The 27,839-nt window shown below is 36.1% G+C and overlaps 1 protein-coding gene across 6 annotated transcripts in view; it reads right to left on the reverse strand.

The window, feature by feature from the left end:
- Window positions 1-27,839, reverse strand: part of BCOR (BCL6 corepressor) — a 121,072-nt gene that overhangs the window by 20,442 nt on the left and 72,791 nt on the right. For 2 of the 6 annotated variants that reach the window (XM_087721776.1, XM_014060902.2), the window contains 7 exons: window positions 23,044-25,857; window positions 22,375-22,428; window positions 21,610-21,793; window positions 17,879-18,157; window positions 17,210-17,563; window positions 8,950-9,275; window positions 8,424-8,561 (listed from right to left, as the gene is read on the reverse strand). In XM_087721776.1, coding sequence (XP_087577902.1) covers window positions 8,424-8,561; window positions 8,950-9,275; window positions 17,210-17,563; window positions 17,879-18,157; window positions 21,610-21,793; window positions 22,375-22,428; window positions 23,044-25,857 — 4,149 coding nt within the window. Of the gene's footprint in view, window positions 1-517; window positions 3,321-8,423; window positions 8,562-8,949; window positions 9,276-17,209; window positions 17,564-17,878; window positions 18,158-21,609; window positions 21,794-22,374; window positions 22,429-23,043; window positions 25,858-27,839 lie in introns of those variants that run through there. The other 4 variants (XM_087721779.1, XM_087721777.1, XM_014060904.2 and 1 more) reach the window with 4 other exon arrangements.

The raw sequence follows: 27,839 nt of genomic DNA on the forward strand, positions 1-27,839 counted from the left end.
AAATTTTCTTTGGGGCAGAAATCTCTTCAGACTTTTAAGAGTATATTTAGTTTTACTTCTATTTATGCAAACCTCTTTCATTGCATCATATGTTAATCAATAACATGCAAAATTTTCTGTATTTCAGTTTTGTGCCACGTATCAAAAGTAATAAGGCAGGGAACCATCATTTTTTTATCTCCCCCCCCCCTTGCTTCTACTGTATTCGCAAGATGCATCACCATTCCTCTGTGCCTGCTAGAACCAAATGGAAATCCACTGTGAAATAACATGTAAACCACTCTATCTATTGGAATTTCCTTATTATTTTATTATTGACTTGAGACAATGAGGCTCAGTGGTGTGCGTGGCCTCCGGGTGCCTGTATGACCTCCCTACAACGCCTGGGCATACTCCTGATGAGGTGGCGGATGGTCTCCTGAGGGATCTCCTCCCACACCTGGACTAAAGCATCCCCCAACTCCTGGACAGTCTGTGGTGCAACGAAGCGTTGGTGGATGGAGCGAGACATGAGGTCCCAGATGTGCTCAATTGGATTCAGGTCTGGGGAAGGGGCGGGCCAGTTCATAACATCAATGCCTTCGTCTTGCAGGAACTGCTGACACACTCCAGCCACATGAGGTCTAGCATTGTCTTTCATTAGGAGGAACCCAGGGGCAACTGCACCAGCATATGGTCTCAAAAGTGGTCTGAGGATCTCATCTTGGTACCTAATGACAGTCAGGCTACCTCTGGCAAGCACATGGAGGGTTGTGTGGCCCCCTAAAGAAATGCCACCCCATACCATTACTGACCCACTGCCAAACTGGTCATGCTAGAGGATGTTGCAGGCAGCAGAACGCTCTCCATAGCATCTCCAGACCCTGTCACATCTGTCACATGTGCTCAGTGTGAACCTGCTTTCATCTGTGAAGAGCACAGGGTGCCAGTGGTGAATTTGCCAATCTTGGTGTTCTCTAGCAAATGCCAAATGTCCTGCACAGTGTTGGGCTGTAAGCACAACCCCCACTTGTGGACATCAGATGCTCATACCACCCTCATGGAGTCTGTTTCTGACCATTTGAGCAGCCACATGCACATTTGTGGCCCGCTGGAGGTAATTTTGCAGGGCTCTGGCAGTGCTCCTCCTGTCCATCCTTGCACAAAGTCGGAGGTAGCAGTCCTGATGCTGGGTTGTTGCCCTCCTACGGCTTCCTCCACATCTCCTGATGTGCTGCACTACCTGAGCCACTTGTGTGGGTTGTAGACTCTGTCTCATGCTACCACTAGAGTGAAAGCACCACCAGCATTCAAACATGACCAAACCATCAGCCAGAAAGCATAGGAACTGAGAAGTTGTCTGTGGTCACCACTTGCAGATCCACTCCTTTATTGAGGATGTCTTGCTAACTGCCTATGCTTTCCACCTCCATGTGCACAACAGCATGTGAAATTGATTGTCAATCAGTGTTGCTACCTAAGTGAACAGTTTGATTTCATAAAACTGTGATTGACTTGGAGTTACATTGTGTTGTTTAAGTGTTCCCTTTATTTTTTTGAGCAGTATAGTTTGATTCCCTCTTCTTTGTGGCAACCCCTGAGATATTGGAACACTGCTATCATGTTCTTCTTTTCATTAAACTAGACATACCCAGTTCCTGCAACTGTTCTTCATATGTTTTAGTCTCCAGTCCGCTAATCATCTTTGTTGCTCTTCTCTGCACTCTTTCTAGAGTCTCCACATCTTTTCTACATCGTGGTGACCAAAACTGAATGCAGTATTCCAAGTGTGGCCTTACCAAGGCATTATAAAGTGGTACTTCACATGATCTTGATTCTATCCCTGTTTATGTAGCCTAGAACTGTCTTGGCTTTTTTGGCAGCTGCTGCACACTGCTGGCTCATATTTAAATGGTTGTCCACTAGGACTCCAAGATCCCTCTCATAGTTACTACCATTGAGCAAGGTACCACCTATACTCTACGTTTTACATTTCGTTTTTCTTGCATAAATGTAGAACCTTACTCTTTTCACCATTGAATTTCATTTTATTAGATAGTGCCCAATGTTCAAGTTTGTCAAGATCCTTCTGTATCTTAAGCCTGTCTTCTGGAGTGTTGGCTATTCCTGCCAGCTTGGTGTCATCTGCAAATCTGATGAGTTCCCCATTTATTCCCTCATCCAAATTATTGATGAAGATGTTGAAGAGTACTGGGCCTAAAACAGAGCCTTGGGGTAATCCACTGCATACTTCCCTCCATGTAGATGCAGTTCCATTGAGGACTACACAATGAGTGCGGTTGGTCAGCCAGTTACAAATCCATCCTGTGGTGGTGCTGTCCAACCCACATTCTTCTACTTTATCTAGTAGTAGGTTATGGTCTACCTTATCAAATGCCTTACTGAAGTCCAAGTAAACTATATCGACGGCATTCCTCTGGTCCACTAATTTTGTCACTTTGTCAAAGAATGCAATAAGATTAGTCTGGCATGAGCTCTTTTTGACAAACCTATGTTGGCTTTTGGCTATTACTTTGTTTACTTCTAGGTATTCATTAATTTGTTGCTTGGTTATCTTTTCCAGAATCTTTCCTGGTATTGAGGTCAGGATGATAAGTCTATAGTTTCCTGGATCTATTTTTTTTTCCTTTTTTGAAGATGGGAACCACATTAGCTCTTTTCCAGTCCTCTGGTAGTTCCCCGGTGCTCCAGGATCTCTGAAAGATATAGTTCAGTGGTTCTGAGATCTCATCTGCTAGTTCCTTCAGGACCCTGGGGTGTAATCCGTCCAGTCCTGGTGATTTGAACTCATCTAGGGTAGACAGGTGCTCACTTACCATTTTCTTCCCTATTCAATTTTTACTCCTAATCTGATTTTTGTGGTGCTGTTTTTGGTAGGTTGGACTGTTTTATCCCTTTGTGTAAAGACAGATGCAAAAAATGAGTTAAATAGTTCTGCTTTCTCCCTGTTGCTTGTCACCTTCTTGCCACTTTCTCCCAGCAATGGACCAATTGTTTCCTTAACCTTTTTCTTGTTTTTAACATGTTGGAAGAAGCTTTTTTTTGTTATTTTTTACTTTTGTGGCAAGCCTTTCTTCATTGTGAGCTTCAGCTTTCCTTACTTCATCTTTACAGGCTCGGGCTATTTGCTGATATTCTGCCTTAGTTATGTCCCCTCCATTTCTACTTGTTATACTTAACTTCTTTGTCTTTCAATTTGTCAGAGAGTTCTTTATGCAGCCATGCTGGTTTCTTTTGGGAGCTGTTATTTGTCTTCTTCATTAGTATTGTGGTATAAGTCTTAGAACTAGTTGGCATTAATCAATATACAATATATTTGCCTATATTAATAAACAAATGTAATAATAAATATGTGTAAAAGAGAAATTTGTCAGATTTTTCCTTGTTTAAAATCATTCATTTAATCTGCACAATAGTTCCTGAAAGACAGCACCCATTCTGCATACAGCTTCTCACCATTGAACTTTATCAAGTTCCCAGTGGATTTTATCCAACATCATTCACCACAAAACATAACAATATAGACTTTTATGATTAATTAATTAAACACACTATTTAATTATGATTTACTTAATTCATAGAGATTTCAACCTTGTCTGCTGAATTTCAAAAATGTGATTGATAGCGCATGACTAGTCTGAATATGAAAATAGGAGCCCGGAACAAAACGTTAAAAGCTTGCTTAGAAATTATAATTATTATATCTTTCTGACCCATTTATATTTTCATCAGAATTTTCACAATCCAAAAGCTATAAAATACTTATCATATAGAGTACATGCCTGTGTCAAATCAGTAAATAACAAATAATTATTTCCTAATATATGTTTTTGTGTTAATAAATACTCATTCTGATAGAGGCTCTAGAGAGGTCATTTTAGAATGAGCTAAATGGAGCACAACAAATGTAGTATTTAGCATTTAATAAGTCAGGTTTATTTATGTTTTAAAAAATATCCATTCTTTCTTCATTTTCAAAACATATGTAATGCAAACAAAAATGTATTTAAAATAGTGATTCAAAGATAAGAAAGTGAAATAAGATCAACAGACACACAAGCAGTTCCACTTAATAGTCTCCAGTGACGTTTTAACTAGACCGTTTCCATGTCCATATTCCTAAATATGGCTCTGCACAGTATTCTGTGTACATCCTCAGTTCAAGCCAGCAAAGAAAATTACTAAAAGAATAAACATGACTAAAGTCGCTTTACAATATAACAGCCAGACTTGTCACAGTGATTTACATCACAGACCTTGTCTTTCACACAATACAGAATCACTTCCTGGAGAAAGATGGAAAGGGTGGGGCGGAAAAAAAACCTGTTTGTTACTATGGAGACATCTTTAAAATCAGAGATTTTTCACTTAAAATGGGAGGAATTTTTCACTCTGGAAATTCTCATTTAAAGTGAGGCAATAGTAGGAAAAATAAAAGGGAGGTTCCTAAAACAGTATCCAGAAAGGTAAGACACCTATAGGAAAATGCAAAGCCTTTGCTGTCAGTGTTTTCTGGTGGTACACAAACTCTGCAGACCAAAAATTACAACATATTCCAGAAGGTAAATCCAATTCTTGGGGAGATCACAAAAGACATCTCCAATTTTGTTTCTGCAAGCCTATTCATTACCTTTACCTATATACTTACAATTCACTCTCTTTGCTAGCATGTATTATCCAGCAGGGAATGCTGAAAAAACACATTTACAGGAATATCTCTTTAATTAAAAAAGCTCAACCTATTATAATATACAATTTTTCAAAGTCCCTTAACTTATTCCTTGTCAAATTATACTTAAGAGATGAAGAAAATGAGTTTGTCAACAATCTGAAAAATTACTTGTATTCTTTCTGGCTGATTCATTATCAAGAGTTTTATTATTAAGCATTTGCCATGTAATGTTGTGAAAGGCCACTCAAAAGGCTGTATCTGCAAACTAATATGATATGAGGTTCAACTCCAGGTTTAACAGCAGCTCAGTTTACACAGAAAGAGGCACGTATGTTTTCTATAGTGTATCCAGTGGTCTCTTTTCTGCAGAACAGAGCTCTAGTCATGGAAAGATAAACATTGACACTAAGCAACAGTCAAGTTACTTCAATATATTTTGGTTTTTTTAAAAAAATATTGACCTTTATTGCCACAAACCTGTTGGTTGTTGATATGGATAGAGGAAGAGAAGAAGTGCAAATTGAGACAGATACAGCAGAACCAAATGTATTATCACCTAGCCACCACATTCAAATGCCTCTTCCTCTTCCTTCAAACCGTGCATTCAAGTACATCTGCTTCAAAGGGAATTTTAATTTGATATTTGTCACTGTTTATTCACTAAGGACCTTCAGCACTGTCCTTTATTTTCACTTAAATCTCTCAATATATTTTGAATTAATTAAGACACCTAGATCTTAGGAAATCAGGCAAGATTTTCACTTGCAGCAGTTTTGCATTGTAGTAATCAACAGAAGTTCAAATAGTTATTCATTTAAAATGGCATCACATGCATGAATAAGGAGATATTAAATTCTTATTGTTGCATTACAGTGTCAAAAGGAAACACAAGTTCAGAATTAGCTTCTCTAATAGCTGGCATCTCACTGTTCTATTAGACCAGGAAGACCTATAACAATTGGTCCTGTTCAATTGTGTTCCCTTCCCTCTGTAGCAATCACATCCTAAGTCTTCAATCAAATATCTATACCTTTGAGTGCAGGGGGAATATAAATTTAAACCCATACCCATCTTTGCCACCCTTGGCAAAACAAAACAAAACCCGAGGGTTCAAAAACAAGTACCAAAGCATGCTTGAGAAAATGGATTTTGCAATGTCCCTTCATTAACATCACATTGATAAAAAGTAGATCCAAAAATAAATAAACAATTAAAGACTAAGTCCTCCCTCTGCCTTTTTTTGCCCTCTCATGATATCTCATACATTCTTGCAAGCAAAAACACTGACACTTTTGAGAATCCATGAGGGATTTCTTTGTGAAAGGGACTCTCCCTAGGTGTACACTGCTAACTTATTTTCTTTTTCCCGGTTGCCCAGTTTATTCCACTCCTTTCCCATTTCTCACTCTTTAACTCTTATCTCAAGTAGGGAGGAAAAGAATTTCCTCCTTTTTTTTTTGTTGGCAGCTAGGCACAATTAGACAAATTACCAGCGGAGGATACAAGTGAGGAATTATATTCAAAAACCAAAACTGGCATCATACTCCCAATATTGAAATTTCATCTTTTTATCTATCCACCCTATTTTTAGTGATTTTTTAGATTACCTCCTAAGCAATAGGATCCCAGATTGATACTCTTGTCTGGACCTAAAAGCATTTGCAATACTATATACTTGTTGGATGGTCTATCACTTTGATGTAAACAACCAGAGTTGGTTTTCCATGGCAAACCTCAACGCTAATAGAACAAAAAAGATGAAGGATGGCATTCTTAACCATCTTTCAATTCCAAATCCTTCTCCACAGTTCCTGCAATTGCTTTATCAGTTAGAGCCAAGGTGGCGCAGTGGTTAGGGTGCAGTACTGCAGGCAACTTCAGCTGACTGTTATCTGCAGTTCAGCGGTTCTAATCTCACCGGCTCAAGGTTGACTCAGCCTTCCATCCTTCTGAGGTGGGTGAAATGAGGACCCAGACTGTGGGGGCGATATGCTGACTCTGTAAACCGCTTAGAGAGGGCTGAAAGCCCTACGAAGTGGTATATAAGTCTAACTGCTATTGCTAGTTTGGTAAGCAGTCAATTAGGTAAATCACTGAGACTTCTTGTATTGCTTAGCAGTCCTGCTTGATTTAACATAGACAAATTTATAAAATTTAAATATTCTGGATATATTGCCTTATTAGGATAAAATTAAACCATTACCAAGATTTCAGTCTCTGCTAGTATGTGTTTAAATACAACAGGGGTTTATATTTCTTTCCCTCCTTTTCAGATTTGCCCTTTCCTCTTTTTGATAAAATGAATCATATAGTAACATTTAATTATAGCTAAGAAAAATGATTGCTACACAACCCAATAAATCTAAAGCCAGAAACATATTTTTCATGGGACCTTTGCATTGGTAAGGTGTCAGACCACATTGCCACACAGGTAGCTGGATATTTTGTGTGTCACAAAATATTTGGTCCTAGGTTTGCTACATTACCTAGCCTCTCAATGTAGGCTTTCATAACAAACCTCTCCTCAGAGCAAGAGAAAGTCATTTTTTACAATTAAAATCCTAGGTATGAAATAATGATGAAGGTATAATGAAGATGTATATAACCTCTTTTCTGCCATTTTTGGCTGCATCAGAGTTTCAATTAAAACATTACATAAATAAATTATATCAGGACTTTGTCCAACTTGACATTTATCATTTTCACAAAACATGACCAATGCCTTAAAATGTAGAAAATTTACACACAGAGAGACAAACACACTTCAAATATCTTATTTTCACATTATGAGTGGAATCCATAGTCCATTGCAATGTGTATCTCTTAAGACTAACTGGCTCCAAGGACTCTAGATTTGTCAAAAGTGTGAAATGACTCCCAAATAAGACGCACCTTTTTCCCTAAAAAGGGTGGTGGTGTGACAATCTGGGTGTGTCTTACACACTGAATACAGCATTTTTGGCCTCCTGAAACCCTGCCCCCTTCACCAAAATGGCCGTGCATAGCCTTTAGGAGGCTTCCAGAGTGCTTCTGGGGGTTGGGGGAGGACAGAAATGAGCAAAAATGGGACATTTTTCCTCATTTTCTGCCCCCCCCAACCCCCAGAAGCACTCTACAAGCTTCCTAAAGGCTATGCATGGCCTTTTTTGGACGAAAAATTGGGCCATTTTTGCAAAAAACGAGCCATTTTGGGGAGGTCTGCAGAGTGCAAAAACTTTTTTTTTTTAATTTGCCTCTTCAAAATCTTGGTGTGTCTTATACTCCAGTGCGTCATATGCTCCGAAAAATACGGTATATACAGTGTACCAATAATGCAATGTTTAAAGCAACCTTAAAATACAGCATGCTTAGGCTCTCACACTGTGAAAATAAGGCAAATGATTAATCCTTTATAAATGTAGCAAAGATATATAGATCTCTTAACTCTATCCTATCCTTTATCTTACTTTATACAAGATTCCAATCTTGCAAAGCACACCATACTCTGAATTCATTTTGGCAATGACAGGTACCTAATTTAAGTTGCAGGTTATTAAATTACATGGGTTTGTATGTTTTTTCTCCTAAACCCACTCACAAAATGCATTAATTACATGCTTGAATGAAAAAGCAAAGCAGAGGGTCTCAAGTTATTTCATCATATTGAGAGGGAATACAGATTCTTAAACATATGAGCAATTAGAATCATATGTGACACCAAACTTCTTCTGTATTCTAATTCAAAGTAGTGATCTTCAGAAACAATGCTTACCTCATATCCCAGTCGTGCTGCCCTTTGCAGAAGTGTTTCCCCAGCATTCTTATTGACAATAAGTCTTCGAGCTTCTGGGGGCATGGGACGACTTGGGGCAATCTCCTGAGGTGTACTTGCAATCTGCAGCTGTGAGGGCTGAAAAAAGGCAATAATGAGGAGTCTTCTGCTGCTACTGCAGGCAATCATACAGTTTGCACCTAAGTGATTTGAGTGGTGAAGAATCTCAATCTGAAAGAGCCTCTAGTTGATTTCAGATTCTCATTAACCTGTCAAAATCTTCACTGAATTCCATACCTCATCCCCCTCATCTTTCCTTTTTTTTAAAAAAACGGTAGTGCCATCTTCTCAATTACATCTTTAAAGTTCTATATCGATGTACAAGATTTCTATGTAATCATGCAATTTGTCCTAGGAGAAAGCTGAATGAACTCAAAGTTAATGCAAAAAGGAGATGTTTAAGAATTTAATATGGTGGTTTTATCAATCTGATAGTAATGGCAACTGAGTCATGATAAAAAGATACCTTCTCCTCAATGCTTTCAATATCTGTTATGTCATCTCCAGTCAAGGATGACCTTGTTCTCCTTTCCTGCAGTGCCAAATGTTTTGTTTTACACTGACGTTTCCCTGGCGGCTTCTCACACTCGCTGTGTTTCTGCAACAGGGATGCAGCCTGAAAACCCTCTTCTTCATCCATGCACAGCCCATCTGTCTTCCAGTTTTCTTTAATTTTCTGCTGCTTGGCAGCCAACCTTGAAGTCAAAGTATAGCTTGGCTGAGTTTGCCTTTTGCTGTTTATATTGGTGGAGAGATTCTTCATATGTGAGGACACCGGTAACACAGAGATACCTACATGGAAGGAAAGGCATTGTACACTGTACAGCATGTTGAATGGGAAGATAAATACATATCTAACATTCAATACAAGTCCTTGCATTGTTTAAAAGCATTAATCTTTATATATGTATTACACTACTATTTTTAAACAAATACACATTTTAACTGTAACTGTTAAAACAAATATTATGTAGAATGAATTGTTATAACTTCTAAGCAATGTTTTCTAATCTGCCTTAGATAAAGGACAATAAACAATCCCACAATTTAGACACCACATCACAGAAATAGTGGCAAATTAATATGATGCCAGTCTACCTTCTCAAGTTACTGCTTTGGATACAAACAGGAGAAGATGCTTCCTTACCTGTAACTTCATGATACTAAAATGGGAATATATTGCTCTTTTAGGTATAGAACTACTGAACCTTTTCAACTTGGGAGTTTTTAACAGAGCAATAGTCAAAGGACACTTGCTTTGTTATGAATATGTAAACAGATGCAGATGATTTCCAAAAGCAGAAATGGCACTTCAATATCCAATTCTCATTCTTGCCTTTGAAAATTATCCCTTTGCATATGAAAACAACTGGAATCCAATTTCTTGCAGCATTTTACAATGGTTTTATGGATCCATATAGTTAGCCATGTATCTATGTAACATTATTATAAATAAATAGCTATCTTTTGTGACTAAACAATAGAAAGCACCTAACCTTTTTTGAGAACGTCAGTGTTTTTGTAAGCATGCCATGTACTTAATCCAAATGCAATCAATATGGTGTCCCATTGATAACTTCTCAAGAAAAAAAAATCCCACAGTTCTTTCTATGTTTTGCAATATTCTGCTATCGATGCCTGAAAACCTGGTTGCCTGATACATGAGAAACATGTGACAACAAGCAAATATGTCCCATAGCCATATTTTCAATATAAAACAATTCATTACTGCTACTAATCTCTGAACTAAATGAATGACTAAAGGTTGCTTTTAGAAGTATTCATATGCATATTTCAAAGGCCTGCCACACTTTTAAGATACTGGACATATCTAGAATTTTGAAAGTAGCACAGTGCCATCACACAATGACTACCTCAGACGTGCAAGTTCTGCAAAGAAACATAATGTGGAGAAGAGCTGGGGTCTTAGACCCAAGGTAAACCTCATTCTGATGAATCCAGGTGTTGTTCCACCAGAAACTCTCTTTACAAAAATGAAAAACAAGTAAATAAAAAAGGAAGCGATTTTTCCAGGAACCCTACCACAACATAATGGTCTAAGCCTCCAAAACACATTGCTTACAACCTACAATTTTTTCAAATTCAACCAATTGTTCTTTTTCACACCTGGAACATAATCTGTGCATTCCAAAAATTCATCTTTCTCAAAACGTTTTTTAACATACAACCTCCCTCCCCCACAAATCATTTACATTCCATTCCCATTCCATTCTAACCATAGTTTTGCCTTTTTTTATAATCCATCCTATGTTTCTTACTTTTTCTATCTGTTCTTCCGCTATACTCTACCCACCATCTCTATTTGAAGCATGATGGAGTACATGTCTTCATTTTTTTTTTTACCCCTGCAAAACCATCATAATGCATAAACCAAGGACTACCTGTATTGGGAAAATTATTTGTTTTCCATGTGTTCATTTTCCATACATTTAATTTGAATGGAGAAATGCTGACATATGTAAAGGAAAACTCACAGTAACTTGAAATAGCAGAGCTGAACCTTCTCGGTACTCTACAAAATAGGCCTACGATTTTACTGACTTTCACAAGATATAGCCTGATGTTAAAACTTAGGAAGATAAAGCAAATCAGCCTTCTCAATATATACACTGTTCTGAAAAACAAAAAAAACTAATTTCACTGGAGTAGGGAAGAGCATTATGTCCAATGTCCTGATTCTCTGAACAGGATTCTTTTACTTCTTAGCTAGATGGAAAACACATCTTTCACAAATAGCATTTGTAGAAATAGATTCATGTTTTGAAAGTATAATAGAAGAACTTTGTTGGGTTCACCCTCTGTACAGCCTCTGTATAGTGATCAGCCTCTGTACAGGTTGCATTTAACAACTGGGTAGGGATAATAGCTGCAAAAAAATTATGCAAAATAGGCAGGAATGTGTTAACTGCTCAGCAAGGTCAGGATTAGTTAGAGTCTTTTCAGATTATATTATTCTTATATTATTGCTATATTATTATTATGTGGTTAATCTTTCGTGAGATTCATAACCTTTGGGGCTGGTTGGTGGCTCAACAGCTCGAGTCCCAACCAAGGACCTAGGAATTGTTAAGGTAACGTCGGAGGATATAAGTTGTTCCAAGTAGGGTGGTTTTTTGTAGTCAGAATGTTCACGTCTGTACTTCGTGATTTTTTATTCCTGTTTATCTTCAATTCATGCATCTCCAGGTATTGCAATGTCAATGAAACATACTTTTTTCTTTTCAACTATTCTTATGTCAGGTGTGTTGTGGGCCAAGTGCCTGTCAGTCTGGATTCTGAAGTCCCACAAGATCTTGACTTTCCCATTCTCTAAAACCTTCTCAACCTGATGGTCCCAGTGGTTTTTGCTCTACTCAAATCCAAACTTTTGGCACAATTTCCAGTGAATGATGTTAGCAATGCTGTCATGGCGTTGTAGGTAGTCGGTTTGTGAAATTTTGCTGCACCCATTGATCAAATGGTCAACTGTTTCGTCTTTCTCATTACAGAGGCAACATTTGCTGTTGGTGGTAACATGTTGAATTTTTGCCTTCATGTAGTTTTGGCTAAGGCTTGTTCTTGAGCTGCCAAAATAAAGCCTTCTGTTTCTTTTTTCAGTGCTCCTGATCTTAACCAGTTCCAAGTTAGCTTTTGGTCAGCTTTGCCTTCAATACTTTTCAAGTATTGGCTATGCAGAGCTTTGTTTTACCAATTTTCAGCTCGCTTCTCAATTACTTCTTTCTTATATTCAGCTTTTGACTTAGTTGTCTTTAAAAGGCCTCTTTTATTTACTTCCTTAATCATTGATTCTTCACTTTTCTGGATGTAATCATTCAAGCTGCGTTTTTCTTCTTCCACCGTCTGTTTTACTTATAGGAGTCCTCGACCACCCTCTGCTCTTGGTAGATACAATTGGTCAACATCACTTTTAGGGTGCAAAGCATGATTCATTGTCATAAGCTTCCTTATTTTTCTCTCCAAATTGTCCAACTCCATCTGGGTCCAGTCAATTATTCCTGCAGAGTATCGAATCACAGGTATAGCCCAGGTATTTATGGCTTTTATGATGTTTCCTCCATTCAATTTGGACTTTAATATCTTGCGAATTCGTCGAATGTACTTGGCTGAAATTAATTCCTTGACTTTATTATGCATTAAGTCAGAGGCCTCTAAAATCCCCAAATACTTGTAGCCTTCTTCTGGTTTTACTGCCTTTATCATTTCTTCATTCTCAAGTTCTATTCCATCATCTTCTATGACCTTGCCTGCTTTGGTTCCCATTGTTGCACATTTGTCAATTCCAAACTGCATACCAATGTCTTGGCTAAATTCTTTTGTGCTTTCAATTAATAAATTCAGTTCAGCTTTTGTTTTACCAAACAGCTTCAAATCATCCATGTACACCAAGTGCGAAATTTTCAGTCCTTTCTTTGCAAGTTCGTATCCATAGTTCATCTTCAAAATGATTGTCAGTGGTAGCATTGAGAGTATAAAGAGTAGGGGTGAAAGCGAATCGCCCTGGAAAATGCCTCATTTAGTTTCAACTTCACCCAGTTCTTCTTCATTAGCTATAAGCTTCGTTTTCCAGAGGTTCATTGAAGTTTCCATGAATTTTTGTATGTTGCTGCTGATGCCAAAGATTTTCAGGCATTTCTTGATCCAGCTATGGAGAACTGAATCAAATGCTTTCTTACAGTCTATCCAAGCCATGAACAGGTTGGTTCGTCTTTTCTTTGAATTCTTTAAGATTAGTTTGTCAATCAGCAGTTGGTCCTTTGTTCCTCTTGCATTTTTGCAGTATCTTTTCTGTTCTACAGGAAGCAAGTATCCATAAATTTGGTTTGCAATGATATCAGTAAGTAGCTTGTATGTTGTTGGCAAACAGGTGATTGACCTATAGTTTCTCGGGTCCTTTCCTTTTTCTTTATCTTTTTGGATCAAAAAATGTCCTTCCAGTTGTCATCCATTCATCATTTTCAGGTGTTTTTAAGATCTGGTTCATTTGGGCTGCCAATCTTTTGTGCACACTTGTAAATGCCTTTAACCAGAAGCCATGTAACTCATCTGGTCCAGGTGCACTCCAGTTCTTCACTTTTCTTGACTGTCTTTGCACCATTTCTTTTGTTATTTTCACATCTTCCATTTTTTGCACTTTAATAGAATCTTCAATCTGTTTGATCCATTTTGCATTTCTTTTTTTTTATAAATTATTTTATTTTTTTCTTACATAAACAACACATACCCACAACAGTGGGAAAAAAACAAAGCAAAAAAGAACAAGAAACAAAACAGAGAAGAAGAAAAACCATCATCACATATAGCATGTCATTTAGTTACAGGTGTTTTAACATTTATCATTCTTATACATTTATTATTTCATTTAATAGGTAATATACGGTTTGGGTTGCTTTGTTTACCATCCTTTTATGTTGAGATGGTACTTCCGCCAACCCAGATATAATTTAGTATCATTTCTTATTCCCTTACCTTTACTAGTTTATCCTAACTATATTTCCCCCCACAGACACACTTTGTATATACACAACAATTAAAAAAAAACACAAGTATATGTTATAAAAAAGTATATCAGCAGGTTACAACAAGTTTTTGTGCATCTCTTCCATTAATTCATATTAATTAAAATATCTTAACTCAAATGTTTACTATATTAACATCATCATACCTCCACTTTTAATTGACTACAGTTATTTAAACATCCTTCATCCTTAACCAAAGATTTAATCCATAACCACATGCTAGCATTTCATTTACTTATTTATAAAATCCTCCATTAACATCAAATCCTCCTATCCTGTTTTAAATATCCATAATATTTAATACCAAAAATTTCATCCTCCATATATTTAATTTATTATCATTCTCCTTTCTTTATTTAGTTATATCCTATATCATAGCATTTTCCCCCTATTAGTTAAAATTTAATTGTATATAATTTCATTTTATTTTTTATAATAATTATTATTGTGATTAATAACCTTTATATATAGTCCAAAGATATTTCTAACCTTCCCTTCTCATATCCAATTATTATTTATCATAGTAACTCAACATTATATACATTACTATCATTATCAATTATTATTCAACTATACCTATTACAAATGAATTTAACTAGGTTTAACTAATTTTAAATTATACTCTTCCATCTATCAGCCTGTGTCTCTCCAGTAACAGAACAGCCTTAAATCTGTTGCCATTCATGGGTCCAGTTCTCCAAACATCTTTATGAGCAAGTCCATACAAAGAAATCTTTGCACCTTTTTGCTTATGGTGCCTCTCATATAATGCTGCCGCCCTCTTTTTATTTCCTTTATCAGCTTGTCTTTAATTCTCAGTGGTGGTATCAAATGTTTTGCAGATGGTATTTCATAAAGTATGAATTCTTTAATGCTTCTCACTCCTCCTGCGCCCTGTCTTTTGAAGTAAATCTTCTGTGTGGCTGCTTCCCCTTCAGACATTCCATCTTTTTCTCCCTCAGAAGTAAACCAGTTGCCCCGAATATCAGCAAATTGAGAATCTTTATCTCTGACATCCTTAGTTTGTATTTGAAGAACATTCTCAGTTTTCTCCTTGTATTTTGTTGCTAAAAACACCAAATAATCCAATTTTCTCTCAATTCTATCTTGTGTGGCAGATAATTTCTGTAACGCTGAAAAAATCATTTGAATAGACGCTTGAATAGACGCCATGTTTGTACGCAGTTAGTATTTTTTCTTGAGAACTCTGAGGTATTTGCAAATAAACGCAGCAAATAAATGCATTTCTGTTGTGGTTCTTGTTGTTTTCTCACAAATTCTTCCAGAATTTCAAAGCTTTCTCTTTATCAGGCTTTTTATTTGTTGTTACTCCATCTCCACTTTCTAAGCTTTTATAAAACTGGTGCTGATTTGCTCTGAACTGTGAGTTTTCCTTGAACTGAGTTACTCGGTTTTCATACCTTTTAATCTTTTCAGCAACGGCAACAACCCTCTGTTTCAGCTCTTCAATTACTACCGCAATCTCCTTATTCTCCAAATCGCATCTTACTTCCAGGCTGCTTTTGACCTGCTTGTTCTTTAGCTGACCTTGCCTTAGGTTCTTCAAGTTGCTCAAGTCTCTACCAAATGTTTTGATCTTCAATTCCATCATCATCATCATCATCATCATCATCATCATCATCATCATCATCATCATCATTATTATTATGTTAATCTTTGATGAAATCCACAGCCTTTGGGGCTGGTTGGTAGCTCAACAGCTCGAGTCCTAACCAAAGACCTAGGAACTGTTAAGGTAACATCAGAGGATATAAGTTGTTCCAAGTAGGGTGGTTTTTTGCAGAATCAGAATGTTCAAGTCTGATAAATTTAAAATTTCCAAATAGCGAGGTAGCCCTTTAGGTATTGCTCCAAGAGCTCCAATTACAGTCGGGACAACACACAATTTCTTTTTCCACAGTCGCTCAACTTCAATTTGCAAGTTCCGGTACTTTGTGATTTTTTTCTTGCTGTTTATCTTCAATTTGTGCATCTCCAGGTATTGCAATGTCAATGAAACATATTTTTTTCTTTTCAACTATTGTTATGTCAGGTGTGTTGTGGGCCAAGTGCCTGTCAGTCTGGATTCTGAAGTCCCACAAGATCTTGACTTTCTCATTCTTTAGAACTTTCTCAACCTGATGGTCCCAGTGGTTTTTGCTGTAATCAAATCCAAACTTTTGGCACAATTTCCAGTGAATGATCTTAGCAACACGGTCATGGTATTGTATGTAGTCAGTTTGTGAAATTTTGCTGCACCCACTGATCAAGTGGTAGACTGTCTTGTCTTTCTCATTATTGTTGTTGTTGTTGTTGTTGTTGTTAGATATGATATGATTGTTGTTACTTATAATATTTAAATTATCACCTTTTTATATAAACTGCTTTGGAGCACCTTATATTTCTGGAAAATGAAGTTCACAAGTAAACTAACTGACTAAATAGGAAAGAAAAGAAAGATATGGTAAGGAATCTTGCCAGTACAAATTAGACACAAAGAACAAGAGATTCAGGACATCATCTGTCACTTCTCCTAACATAAATCAGATAAAAGCTGATGTCTTTCTATCTCCTATCTCCCTGAACATGAAGATTTAGCTCAGAAGTTCAAAACCTAATGGAGCAGCCTATTCCCATGAGTGATCAAAGATTCAGAACATTTTATACTTGGTTTAATTTTAACCCATTTGATATAGTCATATTTTATAAAATCTCTTGCGGACATTTCTTGCGGACATTTCATTATCCAACTAGGCAACATCATCATCATTAGCTCAGAGCACTAAGAGCTCCACAATAAAATTAAACATTTTCAAGTGATCATTATCATCCTTGTTATCATTATATAAAAATTGTTCAGGATTGTTTCTAAAAAACATAAACATAATCATCTAGGATATTGGTTTTAAAATAATTAATACTATATCACACTTTACAAATTTGGCAAAACAAACACAACTAATTTAATAGTGTTTCTTAAATCTTTCACATAGGAACAACTGATGTTATAATACACAATGAAATAATTACATTAAATATATTGTTATATTATATTATTTTATATTATGTTATGTTATATTATAATATAATTATATTATATCCCCCCAAAATCACTACTGATAACTTCTAGCACTGGTGGCAGCATGCGTCACTAAATAATGCTAAATTTCCCTAGTAATCTCTGCATACCTGGTTCATTGTCACTTGTTTTGAGGGACTCTTCAGACCAACTTCTATTGCTTTTGACCTCTGACCTTTTCTTGGTGTGCCTTTCTTCTGTGCAGTCTTTGACCTTTGCAGTGGCCTCTGGCTGAACAGCCTCAGCTAAATCTTTCCTGCTTTGCCGGCCCAACTTGCCGGGTGGGGATCTCTCTGGTGATACCTGCTGCTCCCATAGTTCCCTAAGATGCTGCAGATGACGCTGCTTTTTGGGATGAAGCCCTGTTAATTCAATGCACACCTTCAGGTTGGTCACCTCATTACAATTGGGCTCTTCTAAGTGGTTAGAGGAATTGTTTGTCATTTCCCTCTCAGGCCAGTCATCTAATGGAAAAATAACTAAAAATTAATCAAAAGGCCCTGAACCTGAAACAAAAGCTATAGTTCACTTGTGGGGCAGATTTTTTTCAGCTTCACCATTACACTTGAATTTTAAACATTTTGCTCAGAAAGGGGTTGCATGCATACAGCCCTTTGCATTGTCCAATGATTACATTGTCCAATGACTTAGTTTTTAACCTTTCAAATTTCCAAATATAATTCAGGGAGAATTTTGGATTGGTAGAATCAAGGCTATAAAGGGGGATGTAATTCATTTCACAAACCATGCCTTAAAACAGACCAACTGGGGTTGATTACCTTTAGAGGTCTTCTTCTTTTTTCCTTTTGATGCAAATTCTTCTTCCGGGTCTTCTACAAAGTTTTCTTTAGGGGTTCCATTATTCTGCATGTTCTCACCAGAATGTTTACGCTTTCGGTCCAGATGGTGGCACGGAACCTGGCTTATATCTTCTAAAGATTGAACATTTGTCTTTTCGTACACAGTAAATCTCTCCAAACAAATATCTGTAGGAGAACTTTTGTCCTCAGGAATTTCAGAACTCTGATCATGGATATTTTCTGTGTCATGAAAATAGCCTTTAAATAAAGCCACATTATTAATTTGGTTAGTTTGCTATGCAATAATGCATTTGATCTCTTTTAAAAAAATCTAGTGTAGTGACTATTTTCCTCCCTCCCTCCCTTTCTCTAATCTAAAACACAAATCTTTTTCAGGCTGAATATTAAGAGATCTGTACAAAAACCAATAGGAAAACCAAATTTATAAAAACTTTACTAACACTTCACGAAACTATTATTTCATTAGGAAAAGAAGTGGTTACAACAATATTGCCTGCCTGTAATAAAAATGCGGACCAAAAAAATATAACTTTATAAAATAGATCCGTAATCTGAGGTTCCAGGTAGCATGCAAAGATTTTGAGTAAAGTCCCCCAAACTTTAGATAAGGCTTTTAACCCTTGCTTCCAAACTGAAATCTATAATATAATTCTGTAGGAGGAGGAAGTTATTAAATACACAACTGGCAAGATAATATACAACTGGCAAGATATTCATTATGTTTTATATGAAATAAATTCATATGCAAATGAAATCAACTGTAGTTTTGCTCTGATCCCAGCCAGTATTTTTTGCAGTACAGTCCCCATCCCATCCTTCAAATAAACAGCACAGTCCTTGGGTGGGAAAAAGCTCAGCATCCTTTTTTAAAAATGTAATCTAGATCAGGAATGGAGATGGTCTGTGGACAGAATGTAACCTAGCAGTCTCTCCTGTTATGCACTAACTCTTCCCATTATTCCCATACTATCAGCTCTTTTCCCACTGAGAGGATTAGGAAATTACATACCTTCTTATCTTTTCTCTAATATCTAGCCATTAGTTTATCAATGAAGAGAGCAAGGCAAGGAGACTGGAGAAAGGTATTTTGACTTTAGCCTTATATTTTGTCAGCCTACAATTCTCTGAATTATGGTAATATTCATACAAGTGTACGCATTGGGTATCTAAAATATTTCAAAAGTACAATATAATTCCATATGTAGTTCAACGCCTATATGTCATTACTATTTTTCTTCCAGAATTTTGCCAGTCCTTTCTCAGCCCAACCAACATTCTAGTGTTGTTATAGGAAAAACAGGAGGCAAGAATACTAGAAATGTTTGCCACTTTGATTTATATATAAATAAAAGCAGAATAAAAATCTAATAATAGTAACAACTTTTATTATTTTACCAAACTATGCCAGACACACAAGGCCATGAAAACTGATTTGATATTTTGTATCCTTAACATTGCCCTAAACCTTAAATGTAATGCTATATATACAATATAGCAAAATTCACTTTGACATATCAGTTATTTCATATTGCAGAAATGGATCTAAACAAACCAAATTCTGTATGAGAAAAATACAAAGATGAACCTTGAAACTACAATATTATTTCCCCTTTCTCTTAGGTTCATATGCCTTTTTTATATTTTTGTGATTCCAGGTATTGTGTGATTTTTTTAAAAAACATTCTCTCCTTCTATTTCTTCCTCCTGTCTTGTTTGTCCCATCTCCCACATTCTTCCTTTAATTTATCTCATCCATCATATTATTGACTTAACTTCTTCCTCTTTTTTAAACATGCCTTATTTTTCTTAGCATCCCACTAAAATGGTTGTTTGCAAAGCAGACTTGTCAAGTATAATCCTAAACTCAAGGTTGACTCAGCCTTCCAAGGTCAATAAAATGAGGACCCAGATTGTTGGGGGCAATATGTTTGCTGACTCTGTAAACCACTAAAACAGGGCTATAAAGCATTGTGAAGCAGTTTATAAGTGTAAATGCTATTACTATTTACTCTAAAGCAGGCATGTCCCACCCATGGCCCATAGGCCACATGAGCAGCTAGTAATGTGGCCCTATAAGATAATAGAAAATATAAAAAATAAAGGGAGTTTATTATTTATATATATTAACTATATTACATATTTCATCTGCAATCTAAGACAATTCCTCTTCATTCAATGCAGCCCAAGCAAGCCAAAAGGTTGGATAACCATGCTCTAAAGTGTACAGTCTGTGGCAAATGTTTTAAGACTGTAATCTTGCAGAAGTTATAAACTTCAGGAGTGAGGCTACTTTAGAAAAGGAAAGTTTTAAACTGAGTAGTTTTACAGCTGCAACCCATACTTATTATTGGGATACTGGTAACAAGAAGTATTATGTACATCACCTAAAACTTTTAAACAAAAAATGGTATAAGGTCTAAGAAATAAATATGTATTTTAAGATAAAGCTTTTTGTTTGCTTTTTTGTTATCTCCAAGTCATAATAAAGGCAGTAAGAAACAGCCCCAAGATAAATGTCTGCAAATCTTTGCAACTTCTTTTTCTATTAAACAAATGGTACAGTTAGCACTTTAACCCCTTAACTCTTATTTGATCTCTGTACAGATGCATTATTTAAAAGACTGTATTTTAAGGTTTTACCATTTAGCAAAATGATGTTTCATTCCTATCAATTGATAACCCCAAAACATGGAATATGACAAGATCTATATGTGCATTTTTATTCAGCCCAAGATGCTTAATGTTCACTTTTATTCCAAGAAATTATATACATATCCCTCAATAATTTGGCACCTTTTATACTATATAGCATTCACAATAACATTTGGTATCAAGGAATAAGTGGAAATGGGTGCGGGATTGTTTATTTTGAAAATTTCTACTTTCTGATTAATTTTAAGGTTTCAAGTCATAGGATCAGTCTGAACATATATTTGATAACTACATTTTATAGAAACAAAGCCATTAAGTTCCAGAAGAAAATATGTAATACAATAAAATTAACTGGATAACCACATTATACCATGTTTCTTTATGCATGCACTGCTTCTTAAAATTATTTCCAAATATTCCTTGACCAAATACACATTTCAGTCAACTGATATTTATCTTAAACTTATGCCATGATTGCCTTTTATTCAAAGACAAACAATATCCTTATTGTTTGAACTTTGGTACCTTTGATAGGGGCTAGTTCTACACTTAATCCTGTCACTTGCTATGGCCTGCCCAAATGCATGAGAGGAGAAAAAGTAACTGCTTTTCTTTTAACTTACAAGTACCTTTGTGTTTTCTACACTCACAGAAAACTTAGCTGAAACCGAATGCAGCCATAAAAAACGCAAACAGAAAAGACACTATAAACAAGCCCTGGATAGCAGCTTCTGGAACAACAAAATCTTTTCAAAGAAATTCACTGGCATTACTCAGACAGAGGTCTCCTTATGTTATATTAACAGTGCTTCAAAATATTTTTTAAATTGGTAGGTGAGTATATGAATCATAAGCAACATATCAAAAAGGTAAGGAAATAAACCAGTAAAGTGTAATTGAATTTCCTATTGGTTCAGATATTCAATACATCAAATAAAAAAGTTATATATATACTAAGTACCCCAACTATTCATCTCCCTTTTCAGCAAGTAAATTAGTTCTCCACCACAAATCTACTAAGACTAATGTATGCTTACATCTGCTTTTGTCATTTGGCCCAGCAATGACAACTTCTGAAGGGACAGAGTTGGGCTTTTTCTCATCATTTCCTTTCAAGTTTTCCCATTCTGCTTGGTTGAATTGGCAGATCTCTGAGTCTTTGGTTGCTACATGGCCTTCTCTCTCTTTCATCTCCAACTCTGAGAAGCGCATCATTGCACGCTAGAAAGAGAAATGATATGAAAAAATACTCACAATAAGAGCTACTTTATTTACCTTACCTTAAATGAAAGTACATTCAAATGAAAGTACATTCAAATGAAAGTACATTCAAAATGAAATATGTAATGCATAAAAATTGAGATACATAGATTTGAACTATGTATAATTACAAAAATGTAAAATCTCAATATGCAAATGATATTGTGTGTGTATATGTATGTATATATGTATGTATGTATGTATGTATATGTATATGTGTATATATATATATATATATATATATATATATATATATATATATATATATATACACACACATACACACACACACACATATACATATATACATATATACATACATACATACATATATACATACATACATAGAGAGAGATGCTATGAAGTTGTTTGTGTATAATATAGGCAAGCAAACACACATTTTGAAAAATATAACAAGCAAAAAAGAAAAACAGAACAATGAATAAAGACGATCATGGCCCACAACTTCCCTCTGTGTGTTTTGAAATGAAATTTTAACTCAAACTTTTAAGAGTCTAATAATAAAAATTTGAAGAACTGACCTCACAGTAAGCAGCAGGTAGACATAAAATACTGTCCTCTTGTAATCCTTCCATCTATGTAATTAAAATGGGCACTCAATGGATCATTTGGATAATTTCATCCATTTTTATAAGCATCAACCAATTCTCTTAACAATGCAAACAATTTGGCTTAACTCATCTTGTCATAAATTGTAAATTTAACCTACAATATTTGCTGTCATTCAACATTAAATTCATTAAAACTTTTATTCTTTTATGCTATGCTTTTGCTTAGTAAAGAAGTTGCATTAATTTACCAAAATGCAGCTCCTTTATCAAATGCCACATTCAGAATATTAATTAGAACCTTTGCCATTACTGTACAATGCTGGCCAAACAAGCTGGCAAGCTATAAAAAAAACTACCTATGCAAATAAGAAACACACATTTTTCAGCTCTTCATTATTATATACTTCTTGAGATTAAATTATTTATTATTTACATTTGATTTGTATCTATTAATGCTTAACTTCCTCTCATCTCATAGCAGTATCCTCATATATGCAAATTTATCATTAATTTTGTCAACAGACTTAAATTTGTAATGTATACATACATTCTCCCAACCCACAAAACATCACCTTTCATTCTCAACTGCAATTTTATAAAGCAAATATTGTTTTTGGTAAGTTATTCCCAGAGACTCACCTGTAAGGCCCGTTGTTCTCGACTCAGTTGACTAGAATCTGCATACAGTTCAGTTGTAACACACTTGAATCGGTCACCTACGTAACCAGCAGAGTTTGCTATTCTCTTTGCTAGCTTAGATGGCTTAGGTTTCAGGAGTTTGCCATCATTAGATTCCATACCCTCAGTCCCATCTTTGGCATATGTCTGATTGATTTCAACATTTGACTGTGCATTTCCCATGCAAAGCTGTTTGGCATCATCTGGCATTTTACAAAAAGACATAGCCAAGCCATCATTCCCATGAGCAGTCTCTAGAAACACAGAAGAAGGGGGAATAGTCGATCTCTCTCTATTATGGCTTGCTGAGAGATCATCTTTCCTTAAGTTGAAGATTGATGGGTGTGGATTATGAACTTGCTTAAAGTTGTACACTTCATGGAAATTATTTCTCCCACATTCTTCTCTCATTACAATAAAATCTCTATGCTGAAAGACTTGTTCCACCTTGTGCTTTGTAGGGTCATGTATTTGATTACCATTTTCCATAGGAAAACTCAGATTTGTCAGACCAGTTTCACCTTTTGCATCTTGCTCATCTCTCAATTCTGCAAACACAAGTTTATCACTTTTGGTACTATTTTTATTATGACTTGAACTTTGGTGTGATTTCACATTTCGCTCTGCGAGTACTTCAAAGTGTAACTTTGTGCTGGTTTCTAGCATCTCTGGCAATCTGTTTCTCAGAGCAGGATCTTCATAACGGAGCCTCTCATGTGATCTAGATCTCCTTTCTAATTTATCATCTTTTAGCTCAAGAGCTGCATGGGATAACAACATTGGATGCACCATTCCCATACCCAGTGCATCTTGATATGTCATAAAGTCACCACTGCTAGTTGGTAAGCTGTATGGAATAGTAGGTTTAGGAGCCAAATGCCCAGGGAAAAGACTGCCACTAGGTAACAGAACCGGATGAGGATATACAGGTCCTTTTCCATGTAGAGACAAAGGACCTAATGCTAAACCATCTGGAATTGGATATGGGAGATAGCTTCTTGGATAGGGCAATGGTGGAGATCGGAATGCTTCATTTGGAGAAAAAAATATGGAACCTGGAGCAAGAGTGTTTTCATTTGCTTTGAACATAGGTTCTTGATTATTGCATTTAGCTGCCTTATTACTATGCTTTGATGGTGGTGATGACAATGACGATGACAATGATACTGAAGGTTGTCCTATATGCTGTATGACAGATGCAGTGGTTTCTACAGAAATGTTAGTTTTTGGACAATCTACATTAGCATTTGGAGCTGGAGAAGCAGATGCTGGGCGACCTTCAGTTGATAAAGAGCCTGAAGTATTATTAATTACTGTTTCCGTACCTCCCATCCTAGGGCAAGAAGAACTTCGTTGTTGAGGTGTTACCCAGCCGGGGGGGTTGTTTTTCAACAGAATGTTTTTGCCACTGTTATCTTCATTAGGAGCTGGACCAGGAACCACCCAGGAAGAAGGTGCAGTGCTAATTATCTCAGGTCTATAGACAGGACAACCATTTCCAGGAGAAATAGTTTCTTTTGGAAGATCACCTCCAGGTAAAACCAATCCTCCTCCAGCCCTGCTATGAACTAACACAGTTGGTACCATTTTGTTAACATGATCAGACTTGGTTATTTCTGTATCAATAACTTTTGATGACAAATCCAGGGGTTTGTCAATGATATCTTTGGTAATAGTTTGCTGCTTTTCTAATAATGGAGGGGATCTGCTATCTTTCCGGTCATGGCCTGTTTTCCTTGCATGCACTGCAGGTTGCTGAGAAATTTCATTTAGATCATGTGCTTTGGGAGCTTTCCCATTTGAGACTCTGGAAGAAAATTCACTGCTTACATTCATATATGGCTTGGGGACTGCAATTGAAGGAGAGGTTGAAATTCTGGAAAAGTGTTTGTGGAACTCTGAGTAAGTATCTCCAACCTGTGTTGGGAGATGCATTCTAGGCCTGGGTGAATGTGACAGCAAAATAGAAGGATCAGCTGGCATATTATTAGCAGCTGGCTTACCAGAGGGAACTCTGGGTGGTTTACTATTCTGAATATGTGGATAGGTATGAGAGTCTATGGGATTTGCTGGACTTACTCCCATCTTCCAAGATAAGCCTTTATCTGGACAGTGTCCCAAAGGGGGAATTGCAGGTGATGCTGATGTAGCCGAGATCCTCATCGGTGAAGTTAATGATGATGGAATGTGGGGAGCAACATAATGAGAAGGTGGCAAGTATAAAAAACGTTCACCATTTGTACATACAGGCGAATAAGTCACATGTTGTGGCAAACTAAAATTGGACTGCTGAGGTAGTAAAGCCTTATACATATTCAATGAATACTTATTTGGTGAGTCAAGAAAAGGATAAATAGCACCCTCCATATAAGGATTTACCCAGGGTAGCCTTAGGTAACTAGCACCATTGATGCTAAGAGGATTTTGTTTGTCACTTGAGCTTCTGTCCAAGCCTAAGGTCTCCCCAGTTGAAACAGAACTCTTTTGTATTCCAGGTGGTGTTTTGTAAAGAGCACTGAAGCCATTTGGGCTCTTTACAGCTCCATTTTCAATTGCTTCAGTGGGATTAGACTTGAACTGTATCTCTGAGTTCCTTTCAGGACCAAATCCAAGGCCAACAATAGCACTTGTAGCATCCCGGGTCTTGTCTGAGCCAAGTCCACATAAATTGGAATAGACAATACTACTGGGGACTCTAAGTCCTTCCCGCATAAGTCCAGAACGATCCATAGTCAGAGCTGCAAGGCTGTCAATGTGATGCACAGCTGTTGTATCCTTTGAGGAATAAAAAATAATGTTACTTTGGCATCTTAATGAAAATTATAATCAAGACTACAGTTGGTATTTTTAATCAATGGGAACAATAGCCTTTCTATCATTAAAAATAATTTACATCAATAAACATAAAAAAAAATAACCATTTAAAAATTGTATAATGTTTCACACAGGAATGAAAGAAGTCTTCTTTTGTCAACCAAGTTTGATTTTTTAAAAAAAAATAAGAATAACTTGACAAGCATCCAGATCCCTTTCTACTTAGCAAACATCTATGTAGATACTATCTTTAAACAATAATCTCTCAAACTTTTTCCTACAAATGACACATTCATAAAAATAAATAGATTTCAATAGTCATATCTTTATCATCTGTGGTCCTTTTTTAGGGGGATCATTATAGAACAAATGTCAATGCACTGGTATACATATCCATGTATCTAAAGTAACAAATGAGAGAAAATATCCAAATAATACTTTTAAATTTTTTCCTTACCAATTAGAATAAATTCCAACTGTATACAAACACTTAACAAAAATTCCCATGAACTCAATAGGATTTACTGTAAGTAAATAAGTATAAAGTAGCATACCATTATAACTTCAAAGCCTACTGATTCCTAATAGGATATAACCTGCTGTCTGTGAAGATTCTCAGTCATCCAGGTCATAGTTGTGCAAAGGTGCTTTTTCAAAAGGCTGGACTAGTTTTTTTCCTTGAAGAAGAGGAAACTAGCTAGGCACTCTCAAGATACTTAGACTTTAGTAAGAGTTCATATCCAAACTTTTACAATTATCAATCACAGAATTCCTAAGTGTGGGATGGGTAATTGTAATATTATTTGGAACTACTGTAACTCTTCATAAACTAGGTATATCATAGAATAAGAGGCCTTAGGACTAAATCTAAACAAAATATAGCATGGGAAAGTTTTACCATAAAGCCTTATTCATGGCACAAAACAACTGTTGACTTAACTGAACGGTCCTTCTATGTGTGCTGCGGGAGAACTTTGGGTTAACTTTGTCCATTAGCCTAGAGACTAAGTTATGAAACTGTTTTTTTTCTTTTTTTCTTTATTCATTTTTCTCCAAATATACTTTTTTATTTTCCATTTTCATAACATACAATCACATGTATACTATTACATAGCCAGTATCCTATTGTATTAAGTAGTAATTACATCAGTTCCTCTTGTCATCAACGCCCAGGAAGATAAAAACCCATTATTAGCTCTTCTGCTCTCCATACACCTCTTTCTTCTACCTCTCTCCTACTTCCTTTCTTCCCTCCATCATCCTTTCCTAGTCTACTTCCCCTTCCTTTCTCCTTCTCCTCTCTCTACATTCCACTCCTTCTTATCCTCCTCATCTTCCCCCCTTACCCTCTCTCCTATCCCTCTCTTCCCATCTTTCTTCTCTTCTGCTTCCCACTCTTCCTCTCATTGGTGTATTTCCACTTCTGAGAAAACTCCAATCTATGTTGATGGTATTTATGCTTCCATATCAATATACTTAACCTATCTTAGTTTTAAAGAAAAAATAAGAGAAGACAGTATACATGTGCAATCATATTACATTAAAATCTAACACCCCTCGTCAAGCCTAATATACATCCCTCCCTCCCACCCTGCCTCCCAACCCCCCACCAGCCTTCCCTCCACCGACTTCCCAGAACCCATACACGGTATAAATCTTTAACAAAAACAGTCTAAAATATATTGGAAAAAAGAATAGAAAATTAATAACATCTTTACATTGAACTTAACACTTCCTTGCTAGGCTAGCTTTAAACAATTTATATCATTCCTGATCTTAATCATAAGCTATCTGGAATTTCTTAGTCCCATATTTATTTTGTATATAATCAATCCATTTTTTCCAGTCTCGTTTATATCTCTCGTTTGAGTGGTCCTTAAGATATGCAGATATTTTAGCCATCTCGGCTAAATTTGTGACTTTCAATGTCCATTCTTGAATTG

Source organism: Thamnophis sirtalis, unplaced genomic scaffold, assembly GCF_051295495.1.
Source record: "Thamnophis sirtalis isolate CommonGarterSnake01/CBP01778 unplaced genomic scaffold, rThaSir2_p1.2 scaffold_8, whole genome shotgun sequence".
NCBI classification, from domain to species: domain Eukaryota; kingdom Metazoa; phylum Chordata; class Lepidosauria; order Squamata; family Natricidae; genus Thamnophis; species Thamnophis sirtalis.